We start from the raw sequence: 12,501 nt of genomic DNA on the forward strand, positions 1-12,501 counted from the left end.
GCGGTGTACTACTTTAAACTCCTAAATATTTGTGTCTCCTTGTTTGGCCCAAAAGACCTGCAGAATCTTTAACGAAAAGGTTCTTTACCTCTGAGCCAGGTAATACAAATCTTCACCAGCTGTGGAATCGCATATCTCTAGGGAATATTAGCAAAGACGACCATATTCTTCTGTACTTTGATAAAGAATTCTGTTCTTGGAACGCAGGTAAAACAGATCACCAGTTCTGCTTTTTTTCCCCAATAAACTATGTTTATTATGCCAATTCTAATTACCATGCAATCTAATGGTTTTAAGGCTTATATTTTCCACATCACTGGACATCACAAACATGAAAGCATTTTATACTGTCATTATACATCAATGTTTGCACTTGGTTATACATATATACAGAAATTATTCACACATCTTAACCTTGCTATTTCCTCCTTTCAAACCAACATAATTTTACTGTGAAAGCAGCTTTTTAATAAATGGTATAAGAAATACAGCAAGGCACACATTTTTTAAAAACTTTTTTTCTCATTACCACCTCAAGAAGCATAAAAAACCAAAATGTTGTACTTAATTCAGTAGAATGTCAACAGTTCCTAATATACAACACCATGTAGTTGTTTCTTGAAGTGTTGCATAGATTAAATTTTAAAATTAAATAAATAAAATGCCATTTATTTTAATTGCTTAATTTTTAGATGTATTGAATCAGGAGGGCTAATGACTTCTTTTTGCTGCAATCCAACAAAACTGTCACTTTAAAAGTAAAATAGTTTCAATAAACTTATGCATTATACACATAAATATTAAATTTGATACATAAAATAGAAGAGGAGAGACAGGTACAGTTCTGAAAAGGTGAACCAAACTGATCATGAATTCTGTGGAACTTCAAAACTTTAAGGAACAGAATCAGTGATAAGTAGTACAGGAGCATCCAATTTAGGAAGGGGAGGTCATTAGAGGTAGCTTGGGAGAGGAATCCCTAAGAAAGCAAATGGCCTTGCTACAATACAAAATGATCACTGGAATAGGACTAGCATATGCAGTCAGATCACAAAGCCAACATGGACAAATCACATTTGGAAAGAAAATTTATCTTGGGAGTCAGTGTAATGAAAGGCAGTGATACAATGGAATTGGAGGTCATCCCAGGGTTTACAGGATGAACCTGCACCTGAATTGCAGCCAAGTTTCTAAAAGGAAACAAAAAAGTAATAGTAGGTTACAGAAAATGAAATTTTATTTGCAAAACATAGCTCTTCCAGAACAACTATAGATAGTCATTAAATGATCACATGCCAGAGCCTTTAATGCAGAAGCATACAGTAGGCAAACAATGACTTTTAACAGCCTGAGGTACAAGTTAGTGTAAAAAATTGTATTGATGTAGAAAACTCATTGATTTTTGTAAAGACTTTGTTTCTAAAGAAACAAGGGAAGTCATCAAGTCTGACCTTTTCCCTGCATCCTGTCCTCATCTTTACCTGCGAACTTACCTTCAGCGCACTCAAAAGTGCACCAATCAATGAAAACATGGGAATTTTCAAAAGCCAAGTAACAAAAACATCAACCCATCACTTATTTTAATATTTGTGTAAACATATAGAATGAGATTACAACGGAGAGGAGGAAAAGATTGTCACAGAAGTGGTCCATGAATAGAACTGTCAGGGTCACCACTGTATTTTCAAATTGTAAAGAGCTATTTAGACACTTCTAGTTCCAGCAATGAGTTACATTTTCATACTATAGAATTATCCAACTCAGAGTTTAGGGTTAAACTATTCATCCAACAGCATAGGCTTATGATGAGGATTATGAAGAAATAACTGTCAGAGTACAGCTCAAAGATTAGTGAAAAGTACATCTCATAGGCATTTCCTAGGAGGCACTCCAGACATGCCTTATGTGCCTTCCAAATTAAGCAGGAATATCTGGATCTATCCAGTTGCCTTCTCCTTTGATCTTATTTGTTGTAACTGAACCCCACCCCACCCCACCCCCATTTATAGAAGAAATGTACTTACATGAAAATAGTGAAAAGCTCAACAGTTTGTTTAGAAATTAATGAAGAATAGATCTGAATAAAGGGGAAGGTTGTATCAAAAGGTTTCTACAACTCTGGCATGAGTTTCATATATGTGTAGTAAGAAAAGTCTCATCAACGGATTATGTCAGGTTTTTCAAAAATTATGTAATTCACAGACAATATAGGATTATCAGTTTATTCTATTTAATTTTTTTAAAGTCAGCTACTGTAAGGAGCTAAAAAGTCAGACTGTTTTAAACTCTATAAAGAAACATTACAGTATCTACCTCCCCATAAAAACTACTAGGAAAAAAATGGTAAGCAAAGATTTAGATTATTGTTGTAGTCCCAGTCTCTAAAAGTAAATGATTATATATTAACTGTTGTGTAAACCTGTATATTCTTTTTCTCTTGTAATGAATAATTAACTAACAGTCCTTTGCATTTATGTATCATCTTTTATCTGTGGATCTCAAAACACTTTTCAGTGAATAAATCATGCTTCACAGGTCCCATTGATCATTATTCTCATTATTTTGTTGCTAAAGAAACTGAGGCAAGGAAGGAGTAAGTCATACCAAAAAATCGATTGCTGAGCAGGCAATAACAGTCAGGCCTTCGGAGTGCCAGTCCCGGGTTTCTCCTGGCTATAGTAAGTGGCAGGATATTCTGGCTAACATTGCAGCTCTTCAGATAAAACCAATTTAGTTTTCTTAAGCCCAAGTAAAATATTTTTTCCCTAAATTAAGTTAAAACTTAAGTTTAAATTACAAGTTCTGTACAAAAGGAAGGAAATAGCTTTTGTGACTTACTTGTAAGAACTAATAGATTACACACAGAAGTGAAATGTATCCTCTAGAAAAGACTTTGGACATATCACATAAACCTCCTTAATGTATTGATCTCTACGCATATGTGACTAAAAATTCCCATCCCACTGGTGAGTCATGGGTCACAGTGACAGCAGAAGATTGCATGATCTCATATACAGAAAGGTAGTTCTTTCAAGCTGTCCCCTACTTGAGGGGACAATAAAATTGGCATAGCTTTATGAGCACCTCTGTTGAAGAACTCCATGTTGGCTCATACGAGAGACTAGTCAGTGCTGAGAGAGATATTTTTAAGCCTGCTTATAGAATTGTTATTATTTTCCCATAATCTTTTTTTTTTTTTTTTTTTGTAGCACACTGCTAAATAACAGGATTACAACATTTCGCAAAAATATTTTCTTCACTGTAACTTTTATTATCCTGTACAGCCAAGGCAAATACTAAACCAGTATCAAATCAAACAACATTTGAAACTATGCCTTTTCAGCTTTGAATTCTCAGTATGCTTTTAAGGTACACATATACTATAGAATATTTTTCTCTAAGTATTGCAGCTACACATGGAATTACACATTTAAATGAGCTTACGGCACAGGTGCTACAGGAAAAATAATGGTGTTTGCCATTTATCTTTCAAATTAAATAATGTGTTTTTAAATAGTAACTTTTTTCATAATACACTTATGGGAACAACATTTATCTGTCACATTTTAAAAGATGTATTAGTAATAAATGTAAATTACCTTTGGAAAATCAGTAATTAGCCTCATCAAAAAATAAACAATCTGCCACCAAAAAGATAATCTTTAGCATAGTTAAGTATAATAACTGTTATTTGAATAAGTTAACAAATTAGGATAGATTGCTTCTGTAATTCATTCCCCATAGCATGAGAGATGAAGTTAAAGCACCAAGCTTGTGAGTGGGGGAAGGGAGCTCAGACTTTAGTGAAACCAAATCTAGCAGCTCATATTTTCGGTTTTTGATGTGCCAGAGATAAACTACATGTATCCTAGGGATTTACTACTGGGAATAATATAGTACATAATTTCCATGGAAGCAATGCTGCATGTATCAGTTCAGAACCAGTATATCTTCCTAAATTTAAAAAGTGGGATGTAGCGTGAAGAGCTTTGTTACCTTAAAAATATTTGTCAACCCCTGGGCAAAAATTAAAATCATAACATAACCCTATCAAGTTGTTGCGTACAGAATCTGCATTACATTTTATTGCATTGTGGGGCATTTATTAATATATCCATCCTCTATGTCCAATCTTAGTCCTTACACCTTTTTAACTGGATGCTGTCATATCCCAGTCTTATGAAAAACACAGCCGGCTACCATGCAAGTAACTATGAAGTTCTGAAGACTGCAGGAAAGTTTATAAGGTATTTTGAGATCCTCAGAGGTAAAGTACTAATGAATTGAAAAGACATGTTATTATCTTCATCAGTGAAAGAATGAGAACAAGAATAAAATCACACTCACTATAGTAAGTATTCTTCCTTAAAGTAATATTATAAAAATGAGTGGGGAAAAAAAAAAGCTAATAAAACAGTAATTTAGGAAAAGTTTATGTTTACATAATTATCACTTATAAACCTCAGACTTTTCTCATCATCTCAATTTCCAAATAGAGGCTTCCATACACGTAATCCTTTTAATGTATTTCTAGAACATATAATATCTTCTATGAGGTTTGTAATTCCCCGTTGATTTCCATTGCTTCTCCAGTTGTTTGGATTGGATGTGTCCAAGTATTAACCTAATTGGCAATCACTAGGTCATGATAGCCCATTTCAAAGCCATTCAAGAAATATCCTTTTTGCTATGATGGTTCCAAGATAATGCATTATTCAAATAGATACGTGTTGAAAGAGATAGTGGCAAGCTGTAGACTATTGCTGTCATAACCTAAAGACTTTGCTAGACATATTTATACATATGCAACTGTGTGAATGTTGGGTAAACTGCCAATATGTGCAAAAGAAAAGCCCAAAGCATACTAATATAACATAGCAAAATTAGGAAATGCAGACGTTAGATATCTAATAGCAGCAAAGCAATCTATTTTGTATAAATAGGCCCAGATCCTCTGCTATAGCTATATAGTTTGCAATAGGAGAGTACTAGCAGTTTTCATGGGCAGTGACGAATAACAGCCTTTTCTCCTAGCAACATCATGGAATCATAGAATAACTTAGGTGGAAGGAAATTTGAACGTCATCTGGTCCAACCTCCTGCCTCAAAGGAAGGCTATTTTCAAAGGTAGATCAGATTATTCAGGGACTTGTCCACTTGAATTTTGAAAATCCTCCAAGGATGGAGATTCAGAACTTCCTGGGGAAAACTGGTCCCATGCTTAGCCTTCTGTCTTACTGGAAATTCCCTTGCTACAACTTCTGGCAAGCAGCGGCATTTGGAAACTGGAGTGGCATTTGGAGTTGCCATGCTGACTCTGGTCTACTGGAGGAGTGTTTCCAAAGACTAACAGCATTCTCATACAGCTATGCTGGCTTTTGGGTCACCAAACAACTCATGAGACTCAAAGCAGCAGTGCTACACACTAGGATCTGATCCAGAAGTTGCTTTGTAGATCTTCTTTGTTGTCAAATGTGCAGTTATGTTAGACATTTATGTGAGGTCAGAAACTCCAGATCTGAAACACTTTCAAACTTTGGAAGAGATCAGAGCCACTTTTTCATCTTAGGTTCCACCATCTTATGTTTCAAAATGCTTACCACAAAATAGAACTGAAGCTTCCAATACTGCTGTGTGGCTATCAGTTTCCATCTGCTTTGGTATTCAGGTCTTTATTCTGCATTACCCTCACATTATACTCTTTAATGATGTTGCAAAAATTTCTGATTTTGGTAACCTCAACTTTTGGTCTAACACTGTGTTGTAATAACTGTGTCCTTAAGAATGGCTTACTGAACTTAAATCATGGTAAACTGACATCAAGAGATGACTTCTTATCTCTCTACTTATTCTCCAGTCTGCTTAGCCATTCTTCATGGCTTGTCTGGAAATATTGTAGAACTCCAACCCAAAATTCTTGTAAAACTGGAAGTTCAGCTTCATCAAGTGCTTTTGAACACCTCATAAGGCCAACTGACTGTGGAGAAGGGGATCAATGAGCAGAGCTGGTTCCTGGTTCCACAACTCATTTGAGGAGGGAAGAGGAGGCTGATATAGAAATACTACTTTTGAAGAATTCCCAAGTTCTGCAAGATAGCAGATTTGTTGTAGAAGAGAGCAGCTCCAGTCAGTGCAAAGCCAAAGGGCAAGAAGCAGTTAGTATTCACTGCATTTGTTGACCAGTGGCATGTAAATTGGGATTATAGTGTAATCAAAACAAATGATATAACACTATCATAAAACAGAAGCCCTGGATGGTAATTCATCTCCTTTCATTGCACACAAAAAAAAAAAAAAAAAAAAAAAAAAAAAAAAAGAAGTGCAACTTGTAGAGTACATACCTGGTTTTAGGATAATGTACGTGTCTGGAGAGGTTACATTCTATCTGTGCATATTTATATGTCTTTCCTTATGAAGATTCAGGAGGTTTTCTTCACAAGTAAGAGTTTTACTGTTCTGATGCAAAGCATCCTTTTTCTGTGGGTGGCCAGGCTTTAACTGAAACTCTATAGCTGAAGCCTCTTCAGAAGAAGCAACACATCCTTTGGGCTCTTCAGTTCCAGGTGATTTTCCTGTACTACTCTTTTTAGTGCTAAGCTCTGGATAATTCTTTTCCAAACCTCCAGTTTGCCCATCTGAAATCAGCAAATCAGCAGCAGCATTTTTCAAATTTGATGCACTTTGTTTGTTAGGATTGGGGACTTTTATATCATTGTCATCATCACATAAGAAAGATAAATCCCTACCTTCAGATGAAGTTTTAATTTTTTCTAATGTTTCTGGAGTCACTTCGCCTAGTGACTCTGGAGATGTTTCAGAAACATTGTTAGAAATGGATTGCTGCTGCTCAACCCGTTCTTCCTCAGGACAGGCTTCAAAAAAGCATTCAATATTTTCTCTCTCATCTGTGAAGTCAGGTGGCACAGGAGTGCTGCTCTTTTCCTCTATGTATTTGATTACCTCTCCACAGTCACTATCATGAGAAGAAAGTGAAAGATAAGAATAGAAGTCCCCTTTTCTTAGCTGAATGGGTCTGTGAGAGTGCTCTAACACTTTTTCCTTGATCTGTGCTAATGAAGCTGGAGCAGATGACTCACATTCAGGTTGTGACTTACTTTTCAAAGCTGTTGATGCCATGTCTATTATCTCCTTCACAAAATTGTGTACTGAGCCATCTTCCATGCTTTTTTTATCAAAAGCAGCAGATTCACAGTTACAGCACAAATCAGGACCATTGGCTGAAGAGTCGCATTCTGCTTCATTGGATTTCATGGCTGTACAGCAATCAGTAGATTTTTCAGTAATGCTTATTCTATGCTGATGACCATTAGGTAAGGTTGTTTGTAAAGCTGTATCTTGTGTGTCTACACAATTAATTTCTGAGGAAGATTCAAGACAAGGCTTTTTAGCAGGAGAGGAAGCAACAGAGTGATGATCAGGCTGAAGATGACTTTGACATTCTTTTGGAGGGTTTCTGGATCCATCTGATGACAGAACAGTCTCCTTGCCATCCATATGTGAATCATCTGAACTGTCTGTAAATGCTTCACAGACACAACATTCATTTTCAGCTTCTCTACCATCAAGCGATGCATGAGTTTTCGGAGTTGCTGATGTTCTACCAAGACGTTCCTTTTGACTTCCAAGAGTATTTTCAACATTGCCGTTCTCCATATCATCCACAAGTTGATCCTTCACAGCCTGAGAAATATCTTTCATCAGGTGACTCTTTGTCCCTTTTTCACGATCACGTGGTACATTCTTACTATTGCCATTATTTTCTGGTATTTTCTGTACTGAACCATTCAATAGTGTTTCGATGCTCAATGTATCTGTGGCTTTTGATGTCTCATTACTAACTTCTTTACTGCGCTGAATTTCATCACTGAGGTTACTTTTTCTCTTCTCCCTTGTCAAAGAAAATTTTGGTCTAATCCAAGTTTGGAGCTCATTTTTTATATAATCAAGTCCTGAAATTAAATTGCATTCTTCATAAATATCCTCATCAGTTGCTATACTGGAGTCATCATCTTCATCTTTGATACCTAGCTCTTCCTCAGTTAAGGTAAGGGTCGAACTTGAAAGCAAATCACTGTCATCTTCATCATCAGTGCAAGCAGAAGTGCAGGAGACATTAACAATCATGCTGACATTGACATCACTCTCATCAGCTACAGATCTATTAAGATGTTTTCTAAATGATGCATTTGAATCTGGTATTTTATTTCTGTGCAGTACAATGTCTTCAGAGCAGAGAGAAAGATCCTCACTGCTGCTGAGTTCAGTGAGAGAAGCTGCTGAGTCTTCATTGATTGAGGATGCAATATCTAGAGACAGCTGTCCAGTAAAAGACATTTTTTGAGAGCTACTTTGCAGTGTTATATCAGAGATGCTGCGCTTTATCTTTTGATCTAAAGGACTCTGGATATTCTCTAAGCGATTCAAAAGATCTAATGTCCTTTTGCTGAGCTCTCCAACAGAATCACTGCTTGCACTAATGTCCCCTGAGCCATGATGACTGAAAAGATCTTCGTTGCTTTTGTAGGAAGTCAGCCAGCTCTCCAAAGAGGTGCTTCGCTGAAGACCATCCCCACTTTTAAAAATACCTGAGCTGAACAAATCACCTACTACAGACAGAGATTCTAATGAAGAACTACGAGATAAAGTTGAAGACTGTCTTGTATTCTCTGTAACAGTTAATTTTCTTACAGTTTCTGCAGATTTACAGGAATTGGGATCTGATTCTCCAGGGATACTTGCCAGAGTATGGTCATGAATAAACCCATCTGGTTGTGACTCTCCAGGCTTATGTTCAGATTTAGCAGGTATTTTATCAAAACAAAAGCCATGAAACAAACTGCCCTCTGCATGTGTTTTTTCAATTTGCGATTGTTTCATTATCGCTGGTAATTTGAATTTGGAGCCTTGAAGATATGAGTAATCATAAAATGTAAACACGTCATGTTTTCCTTGCAATTCTTCTAGACAAACAGGGTTACGCATGGTAATGCTGTCCAAATCCTCATCATTTTCACTTCCACAACACGCAGAAGGTGCCAACTGGAAATTATCTGAGAGGCTAGCATGGTCTTCTTCATCTTGCTTTATTTTTTGTTTTATTACATCGACTATATCATCCACTTGAGTTTCTGTATGCCCAATTTCAGGATTACTCTGGGTGCTTTCAATATCATTTAGCAAAAAAATTTCTGAATTATTTGTAGTTTCTGTGTCACATTCACTCACTATCCCACTCTCACTCTCAGAATGCCTGCTTATGTTTCCACTCTGATACATATAGTTATATGGTTTTGCCAATGTAGTCCCCCCTATTAGGTCTGGCAAAGATTTGGTAGATGAAAATGATGAGTCTTTACTAAGACTTTTGTTTAAAATGTTAGATTGTGTTACACTGGAGAGTTTGGAAGTTTTTTTCAAATTAGGCATGTGGGTTTTTTCTGATAATTCAATATTATGAAGACTATAGACCTGATAGATGTGAGGATTTGAAGGGGAAGTAATGCTGGGGCAATAAAGAGGACTTCCACGATCACTGATACTTTCATCTTCGTTCACATCGTTATCACCGCATTCTCCTGAAGCAGGTTTCTGGCTTAGATCCTCCTTCTTGAGTTCCTGATCAGGATCACTTAAGTCTTCATGAATACTGATCAGCTTATTACTGATGTCAGTTTCATCCCATTCTAGTGCATCTTCACTTGGACCATTTAGATCCATCAAACTAGGATCAATAACATTCAGAGGCTCCTGTAAAAAAAAAAAAAGTCAAAGATTAAAAATATTTACAGCTGCACTTTAAATATGCTTCCACTGAAATCACAGAAGTAAATTAATGGGAGTAAATTGCATTTTTGGAACAATGATCGCTAATAGTCTTTTAATTTTTTTATGTTTTGTGTACCATTAGAATGATCAATTAAAATGAAAAATACTAAATTTTGCATGATTTCTTAGTCTTCTTAAGGTTTTTGTCTTATTTGCTGTCAAAATATAATACAGAAATTTGACTTTTTAAATACAGATTAATTGTGGATAGTCATTTTATATGTAACAAGCTTTAACCATTTTGCAGAATCACACAGGAGTGAATTAGTGTGTTAGTAAAAAACCATGCGATTAGCACTTTATTATGTTGCATATACGAGAATCTCTTTTAGCCTGCTTAAGTTTAAAAGAGTTAAGATATAAAGGATTTACTGAAGGATTTTTTATATGTTTATAACAACCTTGTATTGTCAACCTTAAAACAATAGATCTAATGCACTGGAAATCACAAGACTTGATGACTTTTTATTAGAATTTCTATTTATTCTTTACTTGATAATAAAGGCAATACTAATGACCAGTAAGTAAGATTAATGAATGTTAATATCTTCAGCTGTAAGTACAATCAATCAGTCTAATCAAATACTACAAGAATTTCAAATACTGTCTGTGCTGACACCTTTCTCTGGGAAAGGGCTAATAAATAATTGAGCTGAACTTCGTTTGCTTTTTCAAGACTTTTGCAACTTTCCAGTAATATTCGCTATTATAGGCTTAGAACACATCATATCGAGAATTTTTCCTTCTAGAAACATGTGTGGGAGAGAAAGAACACTTTGACAACTTTTCTCACTCAAATGTGATGTGTCAAATGGCCAACAGTACCAACTTACCTTACACCTCTCAAAATAAGATAGAAGTGGTCCCTGATTTTGGGCTGGTATTCTGAGCACAAATTAATTTAATTTTATTTTTCTATTTATTGAGAGGCATCCACTTTAGGTAAGATTTTGCTTATACAATAAGTCTTGTAATGGAACTGTTAGCTAAAGAAGAACTGTTTAGTTTAAATCATCTTAACAGCTGAACAATGATCACTGCATCCAGAAAAACAAGCACTTTTTCCACAAAACCTTTCAACTATGATCTCTCACTCTCTTGAGCTTTCTTGGAGCAAGTTTTGTTTTTCAAATACAGCATTGATCACATGCCAAACAGCAATCTAAATCACAACAAACTTACAAAGTTACTGAAATACAAGGAGATAAAATGAGGCTGTAGTCCAATGAAGTGCAGTTGTACACAACTTAGTGACTTAGATTCATCAAGACTCGGCCAAGGTTAATTGTGCAGAGGAAGGCACAAATCTCCGACTTTGATTCTCAGCTGGGAACTGTCTGTTTGAAGTAGAAACTAAAGCTGCTCATCCCTTTTGTGAGAAATCATGGGATGTTCTCCAACAGCTCAATAGTTAGGGCACTGATTTTGGGCATGGGACACTTTGTCAGGCTGAGCATGAGAGACTCGAACCAGGCTCCCATTCTCTCAGGAGAAGCCCTACCTACATGCCGTTCTGAAAAGCAGCCTGCTTCTCCTGTTTCATTTTGCATAAAATAATTAAATACTAATTGGGTCATAGATAGATGAGGAGGCTTTTATCCTGTGGTGCAGCGTTCAGCACATTTGACTGGCAAGAGGCACAGGTAGGTCCAAATCCCTGTTCCAGTATCTATTTAATTATGGATATAGGTGGCACTGTTTCTATGCAAGACACAAGGCTATCCCAGTATGTCCAGCAGACCAATGGCTAAAAACACTCAACTGACCTAAGGAAGAATTATTTTCTCCAAATTGGGCAGAGCAGCTACCAGCCATTCAGCAAGGTGATATGATTATTAATATATAAGATAAACTGAGACATTCTCCATGTAAGATAAATCTGTGTTACCATGCTTCATTGGGCTTAGTTGTAAGTTAGGTCCCTGAGTACTGCAGCTGTGTTAAGATATTGCACATAATTATGGGCAGAAAAATGAATGCCAAAGAATTCTTTCCTCCTTGGCAGGTTAGGAGGCTTTTGGGATTTTGAGATTCTGTTGTGTCTAATGTTGAAGGCTAGAGTCTCTTTGTTGATCTACCTACCCCAAAGCTTTTATGGAGTAAATTTGTTAGAGTGCTTTTTGGTTTTTGGTTTTGGCTTTTTTTTTTTTCCTGTGAGATACTGGCTACTGATAGCTTAAATGTTAAATTCCCATAAACACCCATTTGCTAGACAACTACAGCTATCAGAGCACTTCTGTACACTGCAGAGTTCAGAAACCCATATTCAGATTTGGCAGTTTGCCATGTTTTCATAATGGCTCCTGGCTGGTACTTAGTTGGACCCAGTTTCCCACCTGTGGCTGACCCTTAACCTACCTGCAAGTAAAAATGGGTGCAAGAGAATGACAATGATTAAATTATTTTGAAAATCTGACAGATTAAACAAGAAATCAGCTACAATTACTCATTTTCTCTGCGGCATGTTTTACAACTCTGTCATACTTAGCATGAGGAAGACATTGCTGTGAAAAACTTCTTAAACTGCACGATTTTACTGTTTTAAGCTTCTGCCAGCTGCAAACAAAAATTCCCGAAGGCAGGAAACCAGCAGCAGGTTCCAAGGATTTTATGTTCCACAGAATCTGATTTTGTTTCTCAAAACTAAAACATTTG

General features: G+C 36.2%; 1 protein-coding gene across 6 annotated transcripts in view; it reads right to left on the bottom strand.

The window, feature by feature from the left end:
* Positions 1-230: 230 nt before the first annotated feature.
* The window catches only part of AKAP6 (A-kinase anchoring protein 6), a 292,075-nt gene continuing 279,804 nt past the window's right edge, over positions 231-12,501 (bottom strand). For all 6 annotated transcript variants that reach the window (XM_075754013.1, XM_075754011.1, XM_075754012.1 and 3 more), the window contains 2 exons: positions 6,342-9,768; positions 231-1,190 (listed from right to left, as the gene is read on the bottom strand). In XM_075754013.1, coding sequence (XP_075610128.1) covers positions 6,382-9,768 — 3,387 coding nt within the window. In that variant the 3' untranslated portion in view covers positions 231-1,190; positions 6,342-6,381. The remainder of the gene's footprint in view (positions 1,191-6,341; positions 9,769-12,501) is intronic.

Source organism: Balearica regulorum, chromosome 5 (genome assembly GCF_011004875.1).
Source record: "Balearica regulorum gibbericeps isolate bBalReg1 chromosome 5, bBalReg1.pri, whole genome shotgun sequence".
NCBI classification, from domain to species: Eukaryota; Metazoa; Chordata; class Aves; order Gruiformes; family Gruidae; genus Balearica; species Balearica regulorum.